This window comes from Phaenicophaeus curvirostris, chromosome 2 (assembly GCF_032191515.1).
Source record: "Phaenicophaeus curvirostris isolate KB17595 chromosome 2, BPBGC_Pcur_1.0, whole genome shotgun sequence".
Taxonomy (NCBI): domain Eukaryota; kingdom Metazoa; phylum Chordata; class Aves; order Cuculiformes; family Cuculidae; genus Phaenicophaeus; species Phaenicophaeus curvirostris.
Window position 1 is genome coordinate 79,864,437 of NC_091393.1, and position 17,931 is coordinate 79,882,367.

A 17,931-nucleotide genomic window follows, 5' to 3' on the forward strand; every position below is an offset into this window, starting at 1 on the left:
TTAAGCACATACATTACATTTCACTTCTGCTAGTGAATATAGTTACATCCTGCTTAGGGTTACCACTCTTGTTTCCTAGGGTGGAGATCAAAATCCTAAAAGAAGTTTCCCAACTGCAAATTACACTGGCCCCTGGAGTACATAATCTGCATGCAAGAACACACAGATCTGTCAGCTGCTCTCAAATTCAGCTCTACTAAATCCTGTGTGAGGTATTACTGAATAGGTTTTCTTAAAAAAAAAAAATGTAGTTGTAAAGAGCTGCCTTCACTACACTCAGCATTTCCAAAAATCTCACATCTGGGTTGCCATAACTAGCATACTGTCTGCATTAAATGCTGGAATGGAGAAGACATTTCACTGACACCAGAAAGCACTGTTAGTCCATTGACCTTAAAATATCTCTTTAGTTAATCCATTTCAAATTACAGACAGACCTTTTATTCAATGCAAATGCTAATTATTTTCTGATCTCAAAGCCGAGTTACATTTGCATGGCTTACTTCAAAACTTTCATATTGAATTTATGTTTTCAAATCCCATTGGACACAAATCCTTGTACATGTAGCCACATCTTGGTACTGCACGTTTCTTCACACGTATTCATCAGGAGTCATCTGGCAGTGAGCAATGTTACTGCTTTTTAAAGCACGTGCTTCCTCTCCTGCCCCTGCATCTATTTATATGCCTTCTGACTTACACCATCCCTCCTGCACCAGGCAAGCTGTGGGTCCATCCTGTGTAAATAAGAAGTTAAACTGAAGGCAAGTACAGTGTGATGGGATACATCATGTACCATGGCCAAAGATGTATGTGGTATTCACTACAGTGACTTCACTGCATTTACACTTAGTTGGATTAACAGATAATTTGGCTATACCCACCGATCCTGATACTTGAAACAAGTCAGTGCTGCGAGGCTCTCCTTTAAACCTTCTTTGTGCTATGAAAATTAGGTTCATACAGATACTAATAATGGCAGGTAATTCTCATAAAGCTTCCCATCATATGATCAGCCTCGTCCTGGATCCTAGAAGAGATCCTAGTGTAAATGCTACCAGCATCTAGTAGGCCAACTGTGCTTAAAGGCTCCTTCTGCTCCCCAACAGCCCCTCAGAAATAGCAATCAAGCCTGAAAACTTTCTCTTATGTACTGGTCCTAAATAACTGCTGCACTTGGTAGAAGAATCTGAAACACCAAATGAATTTAGACTGAATACTAGAGAAACCTGGAAAAATCTGATTGCTTCAAGTATAATTTATTTCCCGAATCTAGTGTAAGGGAAATAAATGTGGTTTATTCTAAAAGTAAATGCAATGACCAAATCTAATCATACTAGCCAGTCAACCGAAATTCCAATTTCAGTGCATGTACACACCACACTGTATTGAACAATTAAGACTTCCAATCTAATTGAGGGAGGCACTGCATGTCTTTTCAGATATTAAAAATCTTAAAAATTTAACTGGAATATTTTAAGAATGTGAATTAAATGGGCAAGAAAGCCAGTAAGGATCAAAATATGCAGTATAAGTCTCAAAAATTCCAGGCTATCATAGTGAAATGGTTCACTCTCCAACATACTGTGGACTTTAAAATCATTCACTCTGCTGAAGCAGATGAATACAGATAGAAAAACATACTGAAAATAATGGAAGTATAATAATTTTAAACAAATAGGACTCAAGTAGTTTGGCCTAATTAATGTTATATGGAGCTGTGATCCATATAAAAGATAGGACACTGTAGCAGGACTATCCATCATTTACCTAGTATCTCTGTGATAACCCAGGACAGCTGCCAACACAGAACAGACATAGAAAAGGAACTGAGACAGAAGAACTAATGACTTGCCTTGACTTCTCAGTGACAGACTGGGAAGGTCTGTTTGGTTTTTTGTTTTGTTTTGAAGAGAGAGAACGGAAATCCATGCTTTTAAATTTTCATTTTGCCCTAGTTTTGATATTCCTCAGGTTATGTCTAGTATTGCCTTTATGTTAGCACCTTAAAATCTCTCCTTTATGTCTTTTTTTTTCCCATATCACAGTACCTAATAATCTGCCTCTATGAGATTTTCTGCTGCCTTGTATTTGAATACCGAATCCCTGATTTTCACTGTATTTTGGATGTTTAGGTGGATTTGTTTTAACATGTCCAAAAATTGGCTATTTCTTTTCCTGACATTTACGTGCTCAAGAACAGAGGTCTTGAGGAACTTTTTGTATGAGGGCTGAAGAACAGTATTAGAATTCTGCAGCAATATACTATTCTTATTTTCAAGGGTTTGCTCAGATTAAAAGCAGAATGCAAAGCCATATTTCAAGTTGTACAATTGATGTTAATATTGCTTTTGCCCAGTTCCGTGGATATAAGCTGAGACATAGTTAAAAACACACAAACTGTTTTCCTACTGATTTATTCCTACACTGATGCTATGTGTAGCCTTGAGCAAATTATTATCCTCTCTCCATTTGTATCTTCCCATCCATAGGGGTTTGCTAGCTTAATAATACCTTAGTCTTTGCAAAGCACTCCAAAAGACTTTGATGTACATAGGTTACGTTCAGTGGGGTATTAAAAAAGAAAAACAAACTAAGATAAAGTGAAATTTAATAATCTCTGGACAACCTTTCTGACACACAAAAGCATCATTCCCTTGTATTTATCCGAAAACTGAAGTAAGAGGTGCAGGCACACTGAGCTCCCATAATACTAGAGCCTCTGCGTCTCCTGTGTTTTGTGGTATCATGCTCCTCCTTCCTGCTCAAGTTAAAGTGTTGGCACAGAGGTCCTTACCCCCCTCTCAGTAATTTGAGACCACAGGCCACTTTCTCTTCTGGAATAGTATTAAAGACTATCCAATTTGGAAAGGTGAAAGGCAACTAGGGGCATCATTGCAGTCAGTTATCTTCCCAGATCCTGACCAAAACCTTCGGGGTAATTCATACCTCTGAGATCTGCTGTTTCAGGTAGCGAAGAAGATGGTAACCTAGGTCCATTTGTTTGATTGTTGTTCCTTGCAAATATGAGAGCTAGCGTCTTTAAGCAAATAGGTGAAACCAAATTCTGGTACGTCATTAACACTGGGACAAGGGCTCTGAGCAAGGTGGGTCATGCTTATGTTTAACCCAGGTCCAGTGTTTTATACTCTGATGGAACCAAAACAGTTCATGCTTTTTTGTGTTTTGCAACTTATGAGTGAAATTCTAGCAATAAATCTCCAATTATATCCTAATGACATACTGTTATAAACGAAAGGATAAGCCTATTTATTTTCTTTTTTGAGAAGATTTAAAGTGGATGGGAGGGAACAAAATAAAGCTTGCACCACTGGAAAAAAACCTGGCGCTCAACAACTCTAGGTTTGTGATCTCTGTGTTGGCAACCATCTGTTGCTTTCACAGCTTACAACAGCAATCATAAGAGGAGGTTCTCACTCCCAGCCATCTGTTTTTAGAGGGGAAGCCAAAAATAGACATCAGGCAGAGCTGCTAGAGGAATCCAACCTTCACGCAGCAAAGGGTACTCACTGCTGCTGCCCAGAGGGTCTTAACGAGGCACACATATGTAACTAGATTGTTTCTGCAGAGCAGAATCCCAGCTAACAGTCAAAGTTTTAACCCATTTTATAGTAGGGCTTGGTAACAACAGTCTAAAGTCTTCTCTCAGTATAAATTGCCATACTTTAATTTTTGAAATGCATTTCAAAGCTGTTCTTCAAGACTGTATTTTTCATAGTTTTCCTCCTTGAAAAAAAAATCCATTTCAGAAGCGCGCACACACACACATATATTAGTTTGGAAAACATAACAAGTGAACCATGAGGACTTTTATCTAACATGTGGTCTAGGTACTTAGTAACACTCCACAGTTAACCTAGTGGGCACATCCTGCTGTCTCCCCCAGATTATTTGGAATTAAAGGCTGATCTGCAACTTTGCCACAAGAATCAGGCAAAGCCTCCAAAAGCAACTGCCTACTCCAGAACCAAGCCAGGAAACGGGCTTCACCCCACTGAATCACCCTCTGTGGTTTCTGATTCTACGAGATGCTTGGATGGGGGAGGAGAGAGAGGGAAGTGGTGTGTACTGCCCCATGCCGAGCACAAATTGCTTCCCTGGCTAAAAAAAACTCTAATTTTTTTTTCAGTCTGGGCTGTGTAACCCTGTAACCCTTTTTAAGGAAGGAGGGTGGAGCATCCCTAGGACACTGGGTTCCTGGCACTGCCACCCACAAGGCACAACTAATGCAGGACCATTTGGCAAGCTGCAATTTGGGCTGACACAGCATTGTCACAAAATAGTCTGCTTATCTAATTCTGCACCCCAAGCCCTGTTACACTGATGGCTACATTGGATTTTTCAGTTGCCTGTATCTGTAGCCACTAGCTCTAGAACATGCAAAACAAGATATGGTGATTATTCCATGGCTGCAGGGGAAAACTGCACTACAGACCCTCTCTCTATGCACAGGCTTATGGGGGATACAGCTTGCATTGCTAAAGAAAGCAGAATTGTCCTGTTGTGGCTTTGCTTCTGCAGGTTTCCCAGGGAGTGCAATAAAGCTGCCAACTTGGGCCCAGCATCTATTTTTAATTTATAGAAAAGGCTGCAAGAATGCAGGGTAAGTGCTCTTCCATTGTATTCTAAAAATGAAGTAGGCTGATCTAAATCCATCTCCAAACTCCTGTGAGGGGGACAGTTCAAAGGGTTATGAATTATACATTGAAAAAAACAGGGTTTGTGAATTACTTTTTTTTTTTGACAAAACTTTCCCTCTGGCAAATCTGAGGACTGTACAGCTGCTTACATGTCTGAAAATCTTTTCTGCATAGATAGAGATAACTAGCTGGAAGACGGCACTTAGTAAGATGGGTTTTAGAGCATGAGAGACAAGAAGGGACAGAATATTCCTTTATTTAGACAAAATTGCCTTTAAGTGATCAGAATTGATGCCAGTCTTAATGTGGGATTAAATACTGTCCAAATCCTACATCTTGCCATGTGATAATGCTAAACTGTTTTCCTAGAAAGCCTCAACAGAACACTCCCATTTCTTTCCCATCACCACAAAAACTTCAACGTGGTGGCTTCTTCATGGCTTTCTAAAAGTGGAAGTCCATGGATTTTCTCTGTAAGGCTTATTATTTTAGTGTCTGTAACAACAGAGCATGTATTCAAGTGACTGCAAGTAGTATCAGAAAGAACAGTTACACTTTAACACCTTATACCAGTTCCTTATCCACTACAGAGCTCCTACAAAGTGACAGCCCTTTCACTCCTTCCCCATGAGAAATCACAAGGCACCAATTCCCTTCTCACCACCAGTGACCTTATGAACAGCACTCTTCCCACACAGGATTTCCACTTACTACTGAAAGGGAATTGAACCCAATTTTGGTGACTGCAACCACAAACAATCAGGATTTTCCATTCTTTCAGATATGAGCAAGAAAAGGAGATTCACTCTGGCACAAGAGATCTAGTTAGCTCCTCTGCAGAACCTGCTCTTTGGAAAGATGGGTTCCTTCACTTCATTTTTCCAGAAGAATATGACCATTAATAAATCTCTTCTCACAGGGAGAACAGACTATGGAATAGAGATGGTTTAATATTGTTATCCATATCGTATCAGATGTGTCTTTTCCTTTACTAACTATATAAATCTTGCCCAGATGAGAAAGAGTGATCAGTTAGGTGTCCCATTCCCTTTCACTTTTTATAAATAAAACCGCAAAAGCACGTTCTCCAGTTCAGTGTTGAGCAACAGCTTTGAAGATGGAAGACTAAGCCTTCACACTGGCTTCGCAAGATTAATTCCCATTACACAACTTCTCAGAAGATGAAGTGCCAGAGTACCAGTGCCATCATGCGCGCATTGAATAAATACAGTAAAAAAGTTTCTGGAATTAAAGGAGTTCCTAACAGTCTTTTGCACCTCGTTTTATGTTGAGTCCTGACTTGTCAGAGCTAACAGCTTCCATTGAAGAACGTGGTAAAACACTCAACAATTTCACTGCAGCAGATGGTAAGGCAGTTGAAAAGCTGCCTATGGTTTCTCTTCCTTAAGTGAAGAATATGTCAGCCATCTCACTGCCCACGGGCTACCTGTTGGTCATAACCAAAGATCCAGCCCAGATCATGCCTGGCATCCATCCTTCATTGACACTGCCACTGCATCCATCTCAACTGGAAATCAGACCAACAAGGAACTTGCATTAAGTCCTAGGGGTAATCTTTTAGCATTCACAGCTTCATCTAATTTAGAGTAAAAGCTGCCTGAGGCACTTTCAGTCTGTGTTTTATTAATCTGAAGCAATAAGTTCACTTAGGAGGCCGATAGATGTTCCTTTGCTCCAGAGAATAATGCTGCCACCTGCATTTTATACACACTTCAGCGAGTGCCGGCCATTGCAAAGAATTATCGCACATGTGCTACAATGTGGATGCAGCTCAGAGCAGGATGAAAACAGCCACTAATGCATCAAACGGCACAACCTCTTCATAAGTGCTGGAAGTGTCACATAGCATTCAGACACATTTTTCTTAACACAAATCATCCAGTCACCAGTCCAAACCAAAAGACTACTTTTAAAACCACAGAACAGAGTGATAGAAATACAATTCACCTCCTCCCTGCCCTCATTTTGCATTTCTTCTCATTAGAGGAGGGACAGTTTGGTTAGAAACATAACTGCCCATTTGGAGATTTTAAAAACATCCTAAAGCTCTGTCCCAAAGCATCTGTTTCAGTAAAGTTGTTTTTTATAATTCCCAATAAAACTGCAGGATTTGGAATAAAATTTATATTATTCTGTAAAAAATAATATATGCTTTCTATATATAATGTATATATATAAATATAATATTTGCTTTATATTATTTTGTAAAGCCCAGGTTCTTAAGAGTCTCATGATCACATAAAGAAAAATCACATCCTTATCACCTTTAAATGAAAGATAAATTTCTGATCCCTCAAGAGATACAGAGAAAACTTGAATACATGAAGCCCAAAGCCTTAAAGAAAACCCTCATCCAACAAAGCACAAAAGAAAGTCTCAAACCATTTTGACTTCCTAGGTTTTGTAGGTAGTGGTGTCTGCAGACAGGAATAGCTGACTCACCATTTTGAATGCCTGGGACTGACAAACCCTCAATATTGCTGAAGTAAGCATTACATCCTCTTTATCCATGTGTTCTCAGCAAAGGAACTGGAACAAAGCTTACTGAAATCAGCAGTAGGGTGCCAGCTAACACAGAGCTTTAGGACACACATTGTAAGACCTTTTGTGTTGTAGGTCTGCGCTATGGAGGCAGTACTCTAGTCTAAAATTGTATTTAGTTTGTTTTAAGATGTAGTTTGGAGAAGGAATCAAAAGTCAGGCTATGAATGAAAAATAGTGCATTTTTTATACTTTTCCAAAATATAAAAAGTTGTTTGCAAAGGTAACATATTTCACACAAGAAGTCTGACTATGGACCTGCCAAAAATTCCTAGGGTCTCCTATGTTCTCTGAAAAACTCTGCCAGCTCCTGCCACCTTAGCCAGTTGTCCCATTCCGTCACTCTTGCCTGCTGCAGTACAGCTGTAGATTATGTGACATTCAAATGAGTGCAGGTGCACACATCCTCCTAAACCAAAGTCAGGACATAAGAGGACATGCAATCATATTGTGCTGGAAGAGCAACAATTACCGCTTGTATTCAGTGTTGCCTTTTTAGCTGATGATGGTTGGATAGCATCAAAAGATGTCACCGTACCTCAAAGAAAATAAGTAAGTAAAATTCAGAGAGAGAGAGCTCTGTCACAAACTAAAGGATGACTACTGACTCTTAATCTAGGAAAAAAGACATTTTTACTTGACCACAAAATCAATGTTTAGCAAGCATCCCTCTAGGTCAGAACTCTTCACATGTTTCTAACATATCAAAAATTGAAGTTTTAGAGAACCTCTCAAACTTGGTCTGCTTTGGGTTTTTTACTTTGGCCTGCCATTAGCATACTGTTAATTTGGGGACAACATCCTGGATCTACATTTTCAAACACATCCCTTGCATTTGATTTTAACATAACTCAGTGCTGCTATTCAGAAGCTTTTGACACTCTGAAAATTAAACACAACTGTCTTGAGTTTCCCACATATATTTAGTGGATGCTTTTGGGAACTCAGAGCAGCATTTCCCATCTGACAATAACAATACTTACCTATCTTTCTAGGAAAGATACAACACTTTTGAAGTGTGAGTCACAGCTCACAATGAGGTGTCTGAATGTAAGCTTTGCACTGATATTATTATTGTTGGAAGGCCATTTTTAAAAGCTGAACTGAAGGCAAGAGTCTCTTTCCTTTTAAAGGGAAAGCCTGTCTTTGCTTAAACACTTGTCTAGAGAACTCTTGACATGGAGATTGTTAACTCAGGCACTTCACTTCCTTCTTTTGCCTTGAAAATCTTGTATTGCAGAGATGGAATCTAGGCATATTTTATTTTATCTGCATACATCCAGTTGTTGCTGCAGAGCTATTAAATCTATGTGGCTGGCAACATCCCTGAGTGTAGAGTGTCTTCATCAGAGACTGAGTTATTCACAGGCCAGCATGCTGGCCAGCAAGGAGTGAGCTCACAAGCTCACAGCCTCCCAGCACCAGCTGCCAGCTCAGCTGGAACAATGTAAAGAGAGGGAGGGAAAATGCAAGTAGGAGGACTGAGGCGCAGGGGGGAACGGAAAGGGGACAGGATGTTAATTGCTAACATTTCATTTTTAGATCTGCTAAAATAACACTGTAGGTTTTGGTGTTTACAACTCTACCGTAAAAGGCGGCAGGCTTTGCATGGTGTAAGACTGTGTTTGCATGTTCCAGGCTTGCATTTGGCACTATGGCCATGTGGGAGGTGCAACTCGGAAGAAGTAACATGGTCTGAGGAGGGTCACTTCTGTTTCCCTGTGGACCAGCCAAAATGTTCAGCAGTTGCCTCTCCTTTCAGTAGGAAGCTGAAGTGATACCTGCTACACCAGGGCTATATACCAAAACCCCAGAGAAAGACTCAGCAAGGAGTACAAAGATCACTGCTATTTCTTGCGTTATTTACAGCAACCACCACAAGTTTGGTGACAATCCATTTTAATCACCACTCCTCCCCCCCTCTTTCCCACAGGCACACTCACAGTTACAACCATTAGGTTTTACACCTTGCCTTAGCGCAGGCACTGATCTTGCTAATATCTAAGTTAGCTTTACGCACTTAAGCAGCCTGACCAATTTTAACATAAATTGCTTTTAACATCAATGCCTCCATTCAAAAAATCTCTCTATCTAAATGAAGTTGGCTGCAGCTGCAACCAGAGTATCCATCGGTATCTGAGCTGAGAGGAACTAAGAAGTGGCTTGTTCTGCTCTTGTACTTAGCATGTTTTGTGACTACTCTTTTGGTGACAGTTGAGAAGGCACCGAGAGCTTTATTGTATCAGACCTACAGTTTGTCTAATGTCTATTAGGGCCTTTAAGGCAGAGAAATAAAAGTGGAAAGCAAAGGAACACAGTTTACCTCAGCTTTGTCCAACCAGGCCACAAGAGTATCACAACAGTAAGTGATGCTGAGGGATATAAATATTATTAGGCATTGTACCATAGTAAGATTCACTCTCCTTCTTCTGTACTGGCTCTGCGCTGCCCAGACGCTGGCTGGGTGCCAAACCTGCACCAGACAACCACTCTGTGCCCCCGCAACTCTATTCCCAGGGCAGCAGGCTCTGCTCCCACATCCCCCCAATCCTTCCTCCAGGTCCTGACAGTCCTTTACAGGAAAGACACACGAGCAGAGCAAGGTGTCCATCTGTATATGGTCAGCAAATACTGGAGGAAAGGGACCAAACTACGAACGAAAACCCCACAGCAAAAGGGATGAAGAGGGGGATGAATGCTGACTGGTATTTTGTGCAGCAGCACATGCAGTATGGAGCGAAATCCCAACTTCTGTGTGTCCTCCCACTTATCCTGATCATCTGGGACATGGGAGGGGGACACAGTGCACCTCTTCATTAGTGCTTGCAGACATTTCTCCAACAGTTTAAGTATCAGGAAAGGTGGCAGTATTGCTTTTGGTACTATAGAAGATCAAAATTATAATCACTGATCACCAGTTCAAAAGCACTGAAACACGGTGAAGTTAACAGTTCCCTGATGAAGCCATGGTTCTCTCCCAGGATGATTTTGCTGCAAACCTCTGCTCAACAAAGAGCAGTACTGACACACAGTTAGTCTCCCAGAGCAAGAGCCAACTGCAAAGCCAAAGGCATCCAATGTCAGTATGACAAGCACATTACATTTAAACTTCAGTGTATTGATGCTCCCAGCTCCAGGCAATATAGGTAGGTGCCACAGTTCTCATCTTCCTGGAGAAACCAGGACCCACTCCAAACCTCAGCACATGGCTATGTGCAACAACAAGCTAAAAGGAGCTGCCGACTCCACCTCTGGGAGGAATTGCTGAAAGAATGTCCTCTCGGACACCACTGGCCCTGAATTCCCACCCACATCCCTGGCAAGGGAGCCTGCCTCCGCAGCTGCAAACTCAAAGGGGCTCCAAGAGCCTCCACTGCCCAGCAGCTGTACTGGCTATTTTCTGCTGAACTGGGGCCTCAGTATTTTCAGGCAGAGAAAAGCCTGCCTGAATTCTCACACACACACACAAAGGGCAAGAAGGCCTCTCTGTCCGCAGACTGAAGTTTGTGAACTGCTAGTGTCATTTTCCCCTGCTATATATAACCTAGAAAAAAAAGGGATTTTAATATATTTATTCTCAACCTACTTAAGGCTTGCAAAGATATGAGGCATTATGTCATTGGTGTAGTTACTACACATGATCTTGTGTGTGTTGTGCAGAAGCAAGCTAGAAATGAGTAATGGATGCCATGAACTCAGAAGCCTGCAACTCCTCTGCCAAGGAGAAGTCTATCACAAGTTGCTGAATACATAACCACGCAAGTTAAGAGACCCACAGGCTGGTGAGTCACTAGTTCAGGCCTATGAGCCTGCTGTGCACCAGCTAGAAATCAAAAGCTCTTTAATTATTGCTCTGTTACAGGCTTTCTGCATTAATTTGGAGTAGGTCACTATCTCAACCTCCATTTACCCTCCACTCCTTTTCCCCGCCCCCCAAAATGAGGTCTGTAGATTGTACCCATGTGCCCTGTCCAGAGCCAGGAGACTGAAGACTGTGAACTGTGATATCACAGTGATCACACACTGCCAAGTTTTGATAAAATGATACTATCGGGCCAGTATTTTACTATATATAATTATCTGGGGTAACAGAACTAGAAATAAAAGCATTGGTGTATGCTGGCACAGAAATCCTGACTTTGAGCGGCAAAGAATCCAAGCTGTACAGATGTCTGAGCAAACAGGTGGCAAGTACCACATTGCAGCATGCTGTTTCCTCAACACAGAGAAGGCACCATCAACTCATGTCTTTTTTGCCTTTACTGTATATATTTAACCATTAAAGTAAGCACTCTCTACTGCATAGCTCTGGGAAGATGGGCTTGTCAGCACACTCTCTCACGAAGCAGCTAAAAGAACGAAATTACTGGACAGGCATCTTCACACAGACTCCCCATGAGCATCTCCTTAGTTGTGCTGGATGCTGGGATGGGGCCCTATGGGGCAGTCCCAGATGTCCACCAGTTCCCCAAATATGCTGAGGTGCGATGGAGATAATGGTACAGATTTTATAAGCATTGCAGGTCTGACTGAATGGGGAAATCTGCCAAGAATAGATATATTTGTAAAGGTAGCCTCATTAAAACACACTACGTGAACTAGGGCTCCTCTGAATCAGGCCAGCAAGATCCGGTTTTGGATACATCAGAAACTGCTCTGGAATTCAAGCTTAAGTTTTCAGCTTCCCAGAATTCGAAGGGGAAAAAAAAAACAAAACAAAAAACTTACCTCAACTTTATACACATCTGGATAAACAGTTTCACACTGTAAAGTTTTTCTTAGTTTAACAGGAATATCTTCACTGCAAACTGGACAGTTTACCCGACTGACTTTTGAGGAGGCCAAAGGTCATTCAGTTTTGTACTCAGCACATTCAGGCAGAGTGGGATACCGCAAAACCACCTTAGTTAAGGTTACACAGAGCTAACAACAGATGCTCCCATTAATAGCAACAAGCCAGCACAAGCAGTTTGAGATGGCATCCACAAATAAGCTCTGCACATGTACAGTAGTGCTAGGGTTGCTTTTACATTTTCCAATGTTCGTGATAAAAAAAATTAGAAGTACAACAAAAAAAAACAGATATGCATTAACCAAATGCATTATTTTCCTGAGCACTAGATCCTCATTTTGTGGCATACTTACGCAATATTTTACAAGCTATGTTTTGAACTAATTACTACTGAGAAACAGGACTATGGCAGTAATAAGAAATGCACTTAGTTGGCATAAATGTGAGGAGTTTGTGTTTAGGTCAGTGAGATGACAATCATGAAGTCAGTCTTTTTGGGAAAAGCCTCACCCTGCAAGTGTCAGCTTTCTGAAAAAGGGGCTGTTTCCTACAACTCTCAAGGAATTGATTTTATTACTCATTTCAGGCGCAACAAAGATATAAAAGACCACTTAAATGCTGCTTCTCTTCCTTAAAGCTGTATGCAGACCTAAGAAGGCACACTGATTTAGGCAGCGGTTGTTCCATTAAGTTTAGGAATAACATGGTTAAAGAATATGGCTTCAGTCTGTGCGAGTCCAGGGAGATTATCTTACAAGTTGCTCTTTACAACAAGGAAGCATGTCTGAGGTCATGTGAGACCAAAACGCATGCTCGCACTGCAAGAAGTTTTAATACAAGGAATTTACAGAAACCCACGCAGCATTTCTGTATATGCTCCACACCTCCTTGGGAGATGATGCCTGCACCTCCTGCCTCTCACAAACTATTTTGTTTCCAATAAAGCATCTCCAGAGAGCTGGGAGCACTTTAACCTAGGAGACCATGCTCAGCCAGCGGCTGGTGCCGTGCAAGTTAAGCCAAGAAGCACCCTGAATAATGGAGCCCTTTAGTAGCTGCTACACCAGCGACCCCTCGAAACATCAAGCATTTTATCCATCATTAAAGTTACTTAAGATACGCTATGTCACGGTGTCTTTCACAACGGGCTGTAATAATCCTAACCAAACAAACCACTTGAATTGTCTGGGATAGCAAAAGAAACCCAGGTTATCTCAAAAGCAGTGGCTGAGAATTGCATTGTATTATTTCCCCACTTTAAGCTGAACAACTCTTCCTAGCTATTTAAGAGCGTAAACAAGGCAAGCTGCAGCAGCTTGGCTCTCTACCCAACCCGGCGCCTCTGAGGCGGCTGGTTCTCCGTGTCATAGACTCATAGAATGAATCATAGAATGGTTTGGGTTGGAAGGGACCTTAAAGATCACCCAGTTCCAACCCCCCTGCCATGGGCAGGGACACTCCCAGCAGACCAGGCTGCCCAAGGCCCCATCCAACCTGGCCTTGAACACCTCCAGGGATGGAGCATCCACACCTTCCCCAGGCAACCTCATCATGAAGAAAATCTTCCTAACGCTTAATCCAAATCTTCCCCGTTCCAACTTAAAACCACGCACCACCCCCGACACAGCCCACCTCCACCCACCCTCAGGAAAAAGAGTTCTCGGGTCGATGGTTTCCCCCTGCAGCTCGTTTTTATCAATCCCGCACACCCAGCCCTGGACCACCCAGCGCTCGGCACTCACCTGTCCCGCGGTGTCGTAGAGCCCCAGCAGGTACTGCTTCCCCCCGACGGTAACGCTGACTGCGAGGGGCAAAGCACAGCGGGTCAGTGCGGGGCAGGGGGGAGATGGAGGAGGTGAAGGAGGAAAAACAGACGGGTCAAAACGCGGGGAGAGGCAGAGGGGGCGGCGAAAGGGGGTGAAAAACAGAGGGGGTGCGGGGGGAGAGAGCGTCCAGAGGGGAGAGACAGAGGGGGAGGAGGGGGGAGAAAAGGAGGAGGGGGGAGTGACGGGGAGAAACAGAAGGGGTGAAAGAGGGGAGAAACTCAGGAGGTGAGAAAAACGGGGGAGGGAGGGGGAGAAACACAAGGGGTGAATGGGGGAGAGTACAGGGAGTGAAGGGGGGTTGAAACACAGGGGGTGAATGAAAGGGAAAAGAAACACATGGAGTGACGGGGGGAAGAAACAAAGGGGGTGGAAGACAGGGGGTGAAGGAGGGGGATAGAAAGACAAGGGGGGAAGGGGGGAAGAGAAAGACAAGGGGTGGAGGGGAGAGAGAAAGACAAGGGGTGAAGGGGGGAGAGAAAGACAAGGGGTGAAGGGGGGAGAGAAAGACAAGGGGTGAAGGGGGGAGAGAAAGACAAGGGGTGAAGGGGGGGCGAAGAGAAAGACAGGAGGTGAGGGGGGAGTGAAAGACAGGGGAGGAAGAGAAACACAAGTGGGGGAAGAGAAAGACAAGGGGTGAAGGGGGGAGAGAAGCACAGGAGTTAAGGAGGAGGAGAGAAAGACAAGGGGTGAAGGGGGGCATGAAACACAGGGGTGAAGAGGGGCAAATCCTGGCTGCTACCCCCCCACAGGCGGGTAAAGCCGGGGTACGGAGGGAGCCCGGCCGCCCGCTCACCTGCGTAGTGGTCGAAGACGGTGGGCACGTACTCCTCGGGGAAGGCGTCGTTGGCGTAGCTCATCAGCAGGCACGTCTTGCCCACGGCGCCGTCCCCCACCACCACGCACTTGAGCATGACCGCCGCGCTGCCGTGGGCCATGGCTGCACCCGCCCGGCCTCATGGCCCCGCGGGCCCCCCCCGCCGCCCCGCCGGGACCCCCGGCAGCGGCATCGCCGGGCGCCGCCTCCCCCGCCGGGCACGGGCAGCGCCGGGGCTGGAGCCGCTCTGGAGCTACTGGAGCTGAGCTGGAGCTGAGCTGAGCTGCCGGAGCGGCCCCGCTGCCCGCACACGCATGCACAGCGGCGCCCGGCGCTCCCACAGCCCCGCGGAAGCCTCGGGGAGGTCATTGATCCCCCCCCGCTCCGGGCCGCCTCCCCGTAGGTGCGAAGGGAGCTTGGGGCGCGTCCCCCTGGCGTTGGCCCGAAACCGAGCCGGTAAGTGTTGAAATTATAATAAAAGGGACGAGAAGGGGCTGGGGGGGGAGGGGATGTGGGGGTGGGTTGTTCTGTGATGAGTTTGTTGTCTGTGGGTCTGAAATTCGTAGAATGGTTTGGGTTGGAAGGGACCTTCAAGGTCTCCTAGTTCCAATTCGGATCAACTACTCCAGATTCAGGAGTGGGAGCGTATTTAAGCAGCCTGATCCAGTGGGACGTGTCCCTGCCCATGGCAGGGGGGTTGGCACTGGATGATCTTTAAGGTCCTTTCCAACCCAAATTATTCCATGATTCTATATCCTGTTCTATGATGATATGAGTTATGGACCTCCCATACAAGGACAGGCTGAGAGAGTTGGGGCTGTTCCGCCTGGAGAAAAGAAAGCTCCGGGGAGACCTTAGACAATCTTCCTATACCTGAAGGGGCTACAAGAAAGCTGGGGAGGGACTGTTCACAAAGGCTTTGTAGTGGTAGGGCGAGGGGCAATGGGTATAAACTGGACAGGGGAAGATTTAGACTAGACGTAAGGAGGAATTTCTTCACCATGAGGTTGGTGAGGCACTGGCACAGGTTGCCCAGGGAAGCTGTGGCTGTCCCATCCCTGGAGGTGTTCAAGACCAGGTTGGATGGGCCCTTGGGCAGCCTGATCTGGTGGGAGGTGTCCCTGCCCATGGCAGGGGGGTTGGAACTGGGTGATCTTTAAGGTCCCTTCCAACCCAAACCATTCTATGATTAATGTGTGTGCTTTAAGTGGGGTGATTGCCCGTTTGACAGGCTTCTGAAGGACTGGAGGGCAAGATCTGGAGAGAGCAGATAGTAGATACTGCCTGAAAAAATGAGTGGAATCATGCTCCCACTCACATCAGTTGCAAAAATCCCACTGTTCAGTGACACTTGACTTTCACCCTAGCAAGTCATTTCCAACTTCACATGTTCAAATGGCATGCAGTACACCTACAGTTAGGCAGAAAACAATTGCCTTTTCTAGCCCATATTTTTTTGTAGATATGTGCTGTAAGCCCTATGCAATTACGACAAAAGACAGCACACAACAGTGCCAACCACGAGGAGACCTCTGTGTCATATGGTTTGTGTTTCTGTTTGATCTGACATGCTTGAGGGAGAAAATAAATGCAAATCCCACGTTGCACAAAGCATATCTGAATATTCAGTAAAACTTGTTTTGAAAGCAGAGAAAAATAGAAAAGCTATTACTTTGCAAATTTTTCAGCTTAGTCAATCAAACTTCCATGCCTTCAGACCACTTGGGGGGGAAAGCAGGACATTTGAGACTGCTCTGCTGCGATCACCTGCATCAACCCACACCCACAAGCAGACAGAGGCTGCCCCAAGAGGTTTTTCCTCAACCCTTTGGAAAATGCCACCTATAAGAGAAAGCTGGGTTTACTGAGAAGTTATCTGACAGCCAGTGCAGGACTCAGAGCCCAGATCTCCCAGAGAGCAGCTGTTCCTAATAAGCAGGTATGTCTTGCACGAGCAGCTGTTTCAGGGTGCGTTTTGGAACTAGGTTCAGGAAAACTGCTTCACTGTGGTCTAACTCATGCTACCTGAGGTTAGAGGTTCCCAGGTACCCATGAGGGAGTTGAGAACCTCAAATACTCAGTGGCTCAGGCAACATCCACTTCCTTTTTGCTCTCCTTGCCAATATACATGCTCAGAAACACCCAGCACCTGCATCCCTGGGCAACAGCATCCCAGGCCACTGCCTGCACGATCAATGGGAAGGATACTTCCTCTGATATGCTGCTTGCTTAATTGCTACTGTTGCTTCTCAAATGCTGTAATCAATATTTTTAACTTGCACAATTTCAGCCGAATTATTCTCATCCAGTCCCCCATCTCTCTCAGACAACGGATGGCCAATTAGTCTGCCCTAAATATTTAGAGAAAATGAACTGGTAAACTGAAACACTCGCCTCAGCTGTCCTCGCCAGCCTGGCTGGTCGCGCAGCCATGGCGAGTAATGTAGCTGCAAGAGTGGGACTTCATAAAACCTCACATGAGCCCCGTGGCTGATATGAGGGCCCACAGAGGAACGGGACTGTAAGTGCTCAGGCGGGTTCATCCATAGCGTATTTCTTGTGCTTGTTTTTCACCCTTTGCAGGTGTCGTTTTCCAGCAAGCGCACACAGCGGTGCAATAAGGAGGGTGCAACAATTAGGAGAATATGCTCACCAAGACCTCCTGGAAACTTATTTCTTCTCTTAAACTTTTCTAAATTTCAGCAGCTCCCTAAGAATGTCGTAGAGGCTCTGCTGTTATCAACTGATGTGGTTCTGTGGAGAAATACAGCTCAGCTCCATTTTGGCACAATGTATATCAGATAGATTAACAATCTGCTCTGTGTAACACTCCTCCATTTTTTAGCAGTAGAAATATAAAAAACGTGTTAAAATAATTACCTACCTATGACAAATATTATTTTATATATCTTTAATAAAGACACTAAATCTTACCATTTTCCCCTAACTGCTTTCATAAGGTAGTAAAATAAACCAGTATGAAATGTTAAAAAGAAACTCTTAACCTTCTTAGTGATATTTAAAATGTATTTTTATTTCTCATTGTTTACTCTAATGTTGTTAGGAAATAAAAAACAGTTCAATCTAATTTTTCATAAAAAAGTAATTTCTAAGGACAGTTAGTGACTAGTTCTAGCTCATGTGCTGAACAGTTACTTTAGCAGCATGTATGGGTGCTTAACAGTCCCTTTTTTTTAATTTTAGGAATTAAAATTTTGCTTTGTAGGACCACTGTAAGACCTCTTATGTATATAAGGCCGAGCACTCACCGGGAAG

General features: G+C 44.0%; 1 protein-coding gene across 1 annotated transcript in view; it reads right to left on the bottom strand.

Moving 5' to 3' along the window:
- The window catches only part of RHOQ (ras homolog family member Q), an 18,835-nt gene extending 3,855 nt beyond the window's left edge, over positions 1–14,980 (bottom strand). The window contains exons 1-2 of the mRNA XM_069852623.1: positions 14,635–14,980; positions 13,758–13,816 (exon numbers count right to left, since the gene is read on the bottom strand). Coding sequence (XP_069708724.1) covers positions 13,758–13,816; positions 14,635–14,776 — 201 coding nt within the window. The 5' untranslated portion in view covers positions 14,777–14,980. The remainder of the gene's footprint in view (positions 1–13,757; positions 13,817–14,634) is intronic.
- Between the last annotated feature and the right edge of the window lie 2,951 nt (positions 14,981–17,931).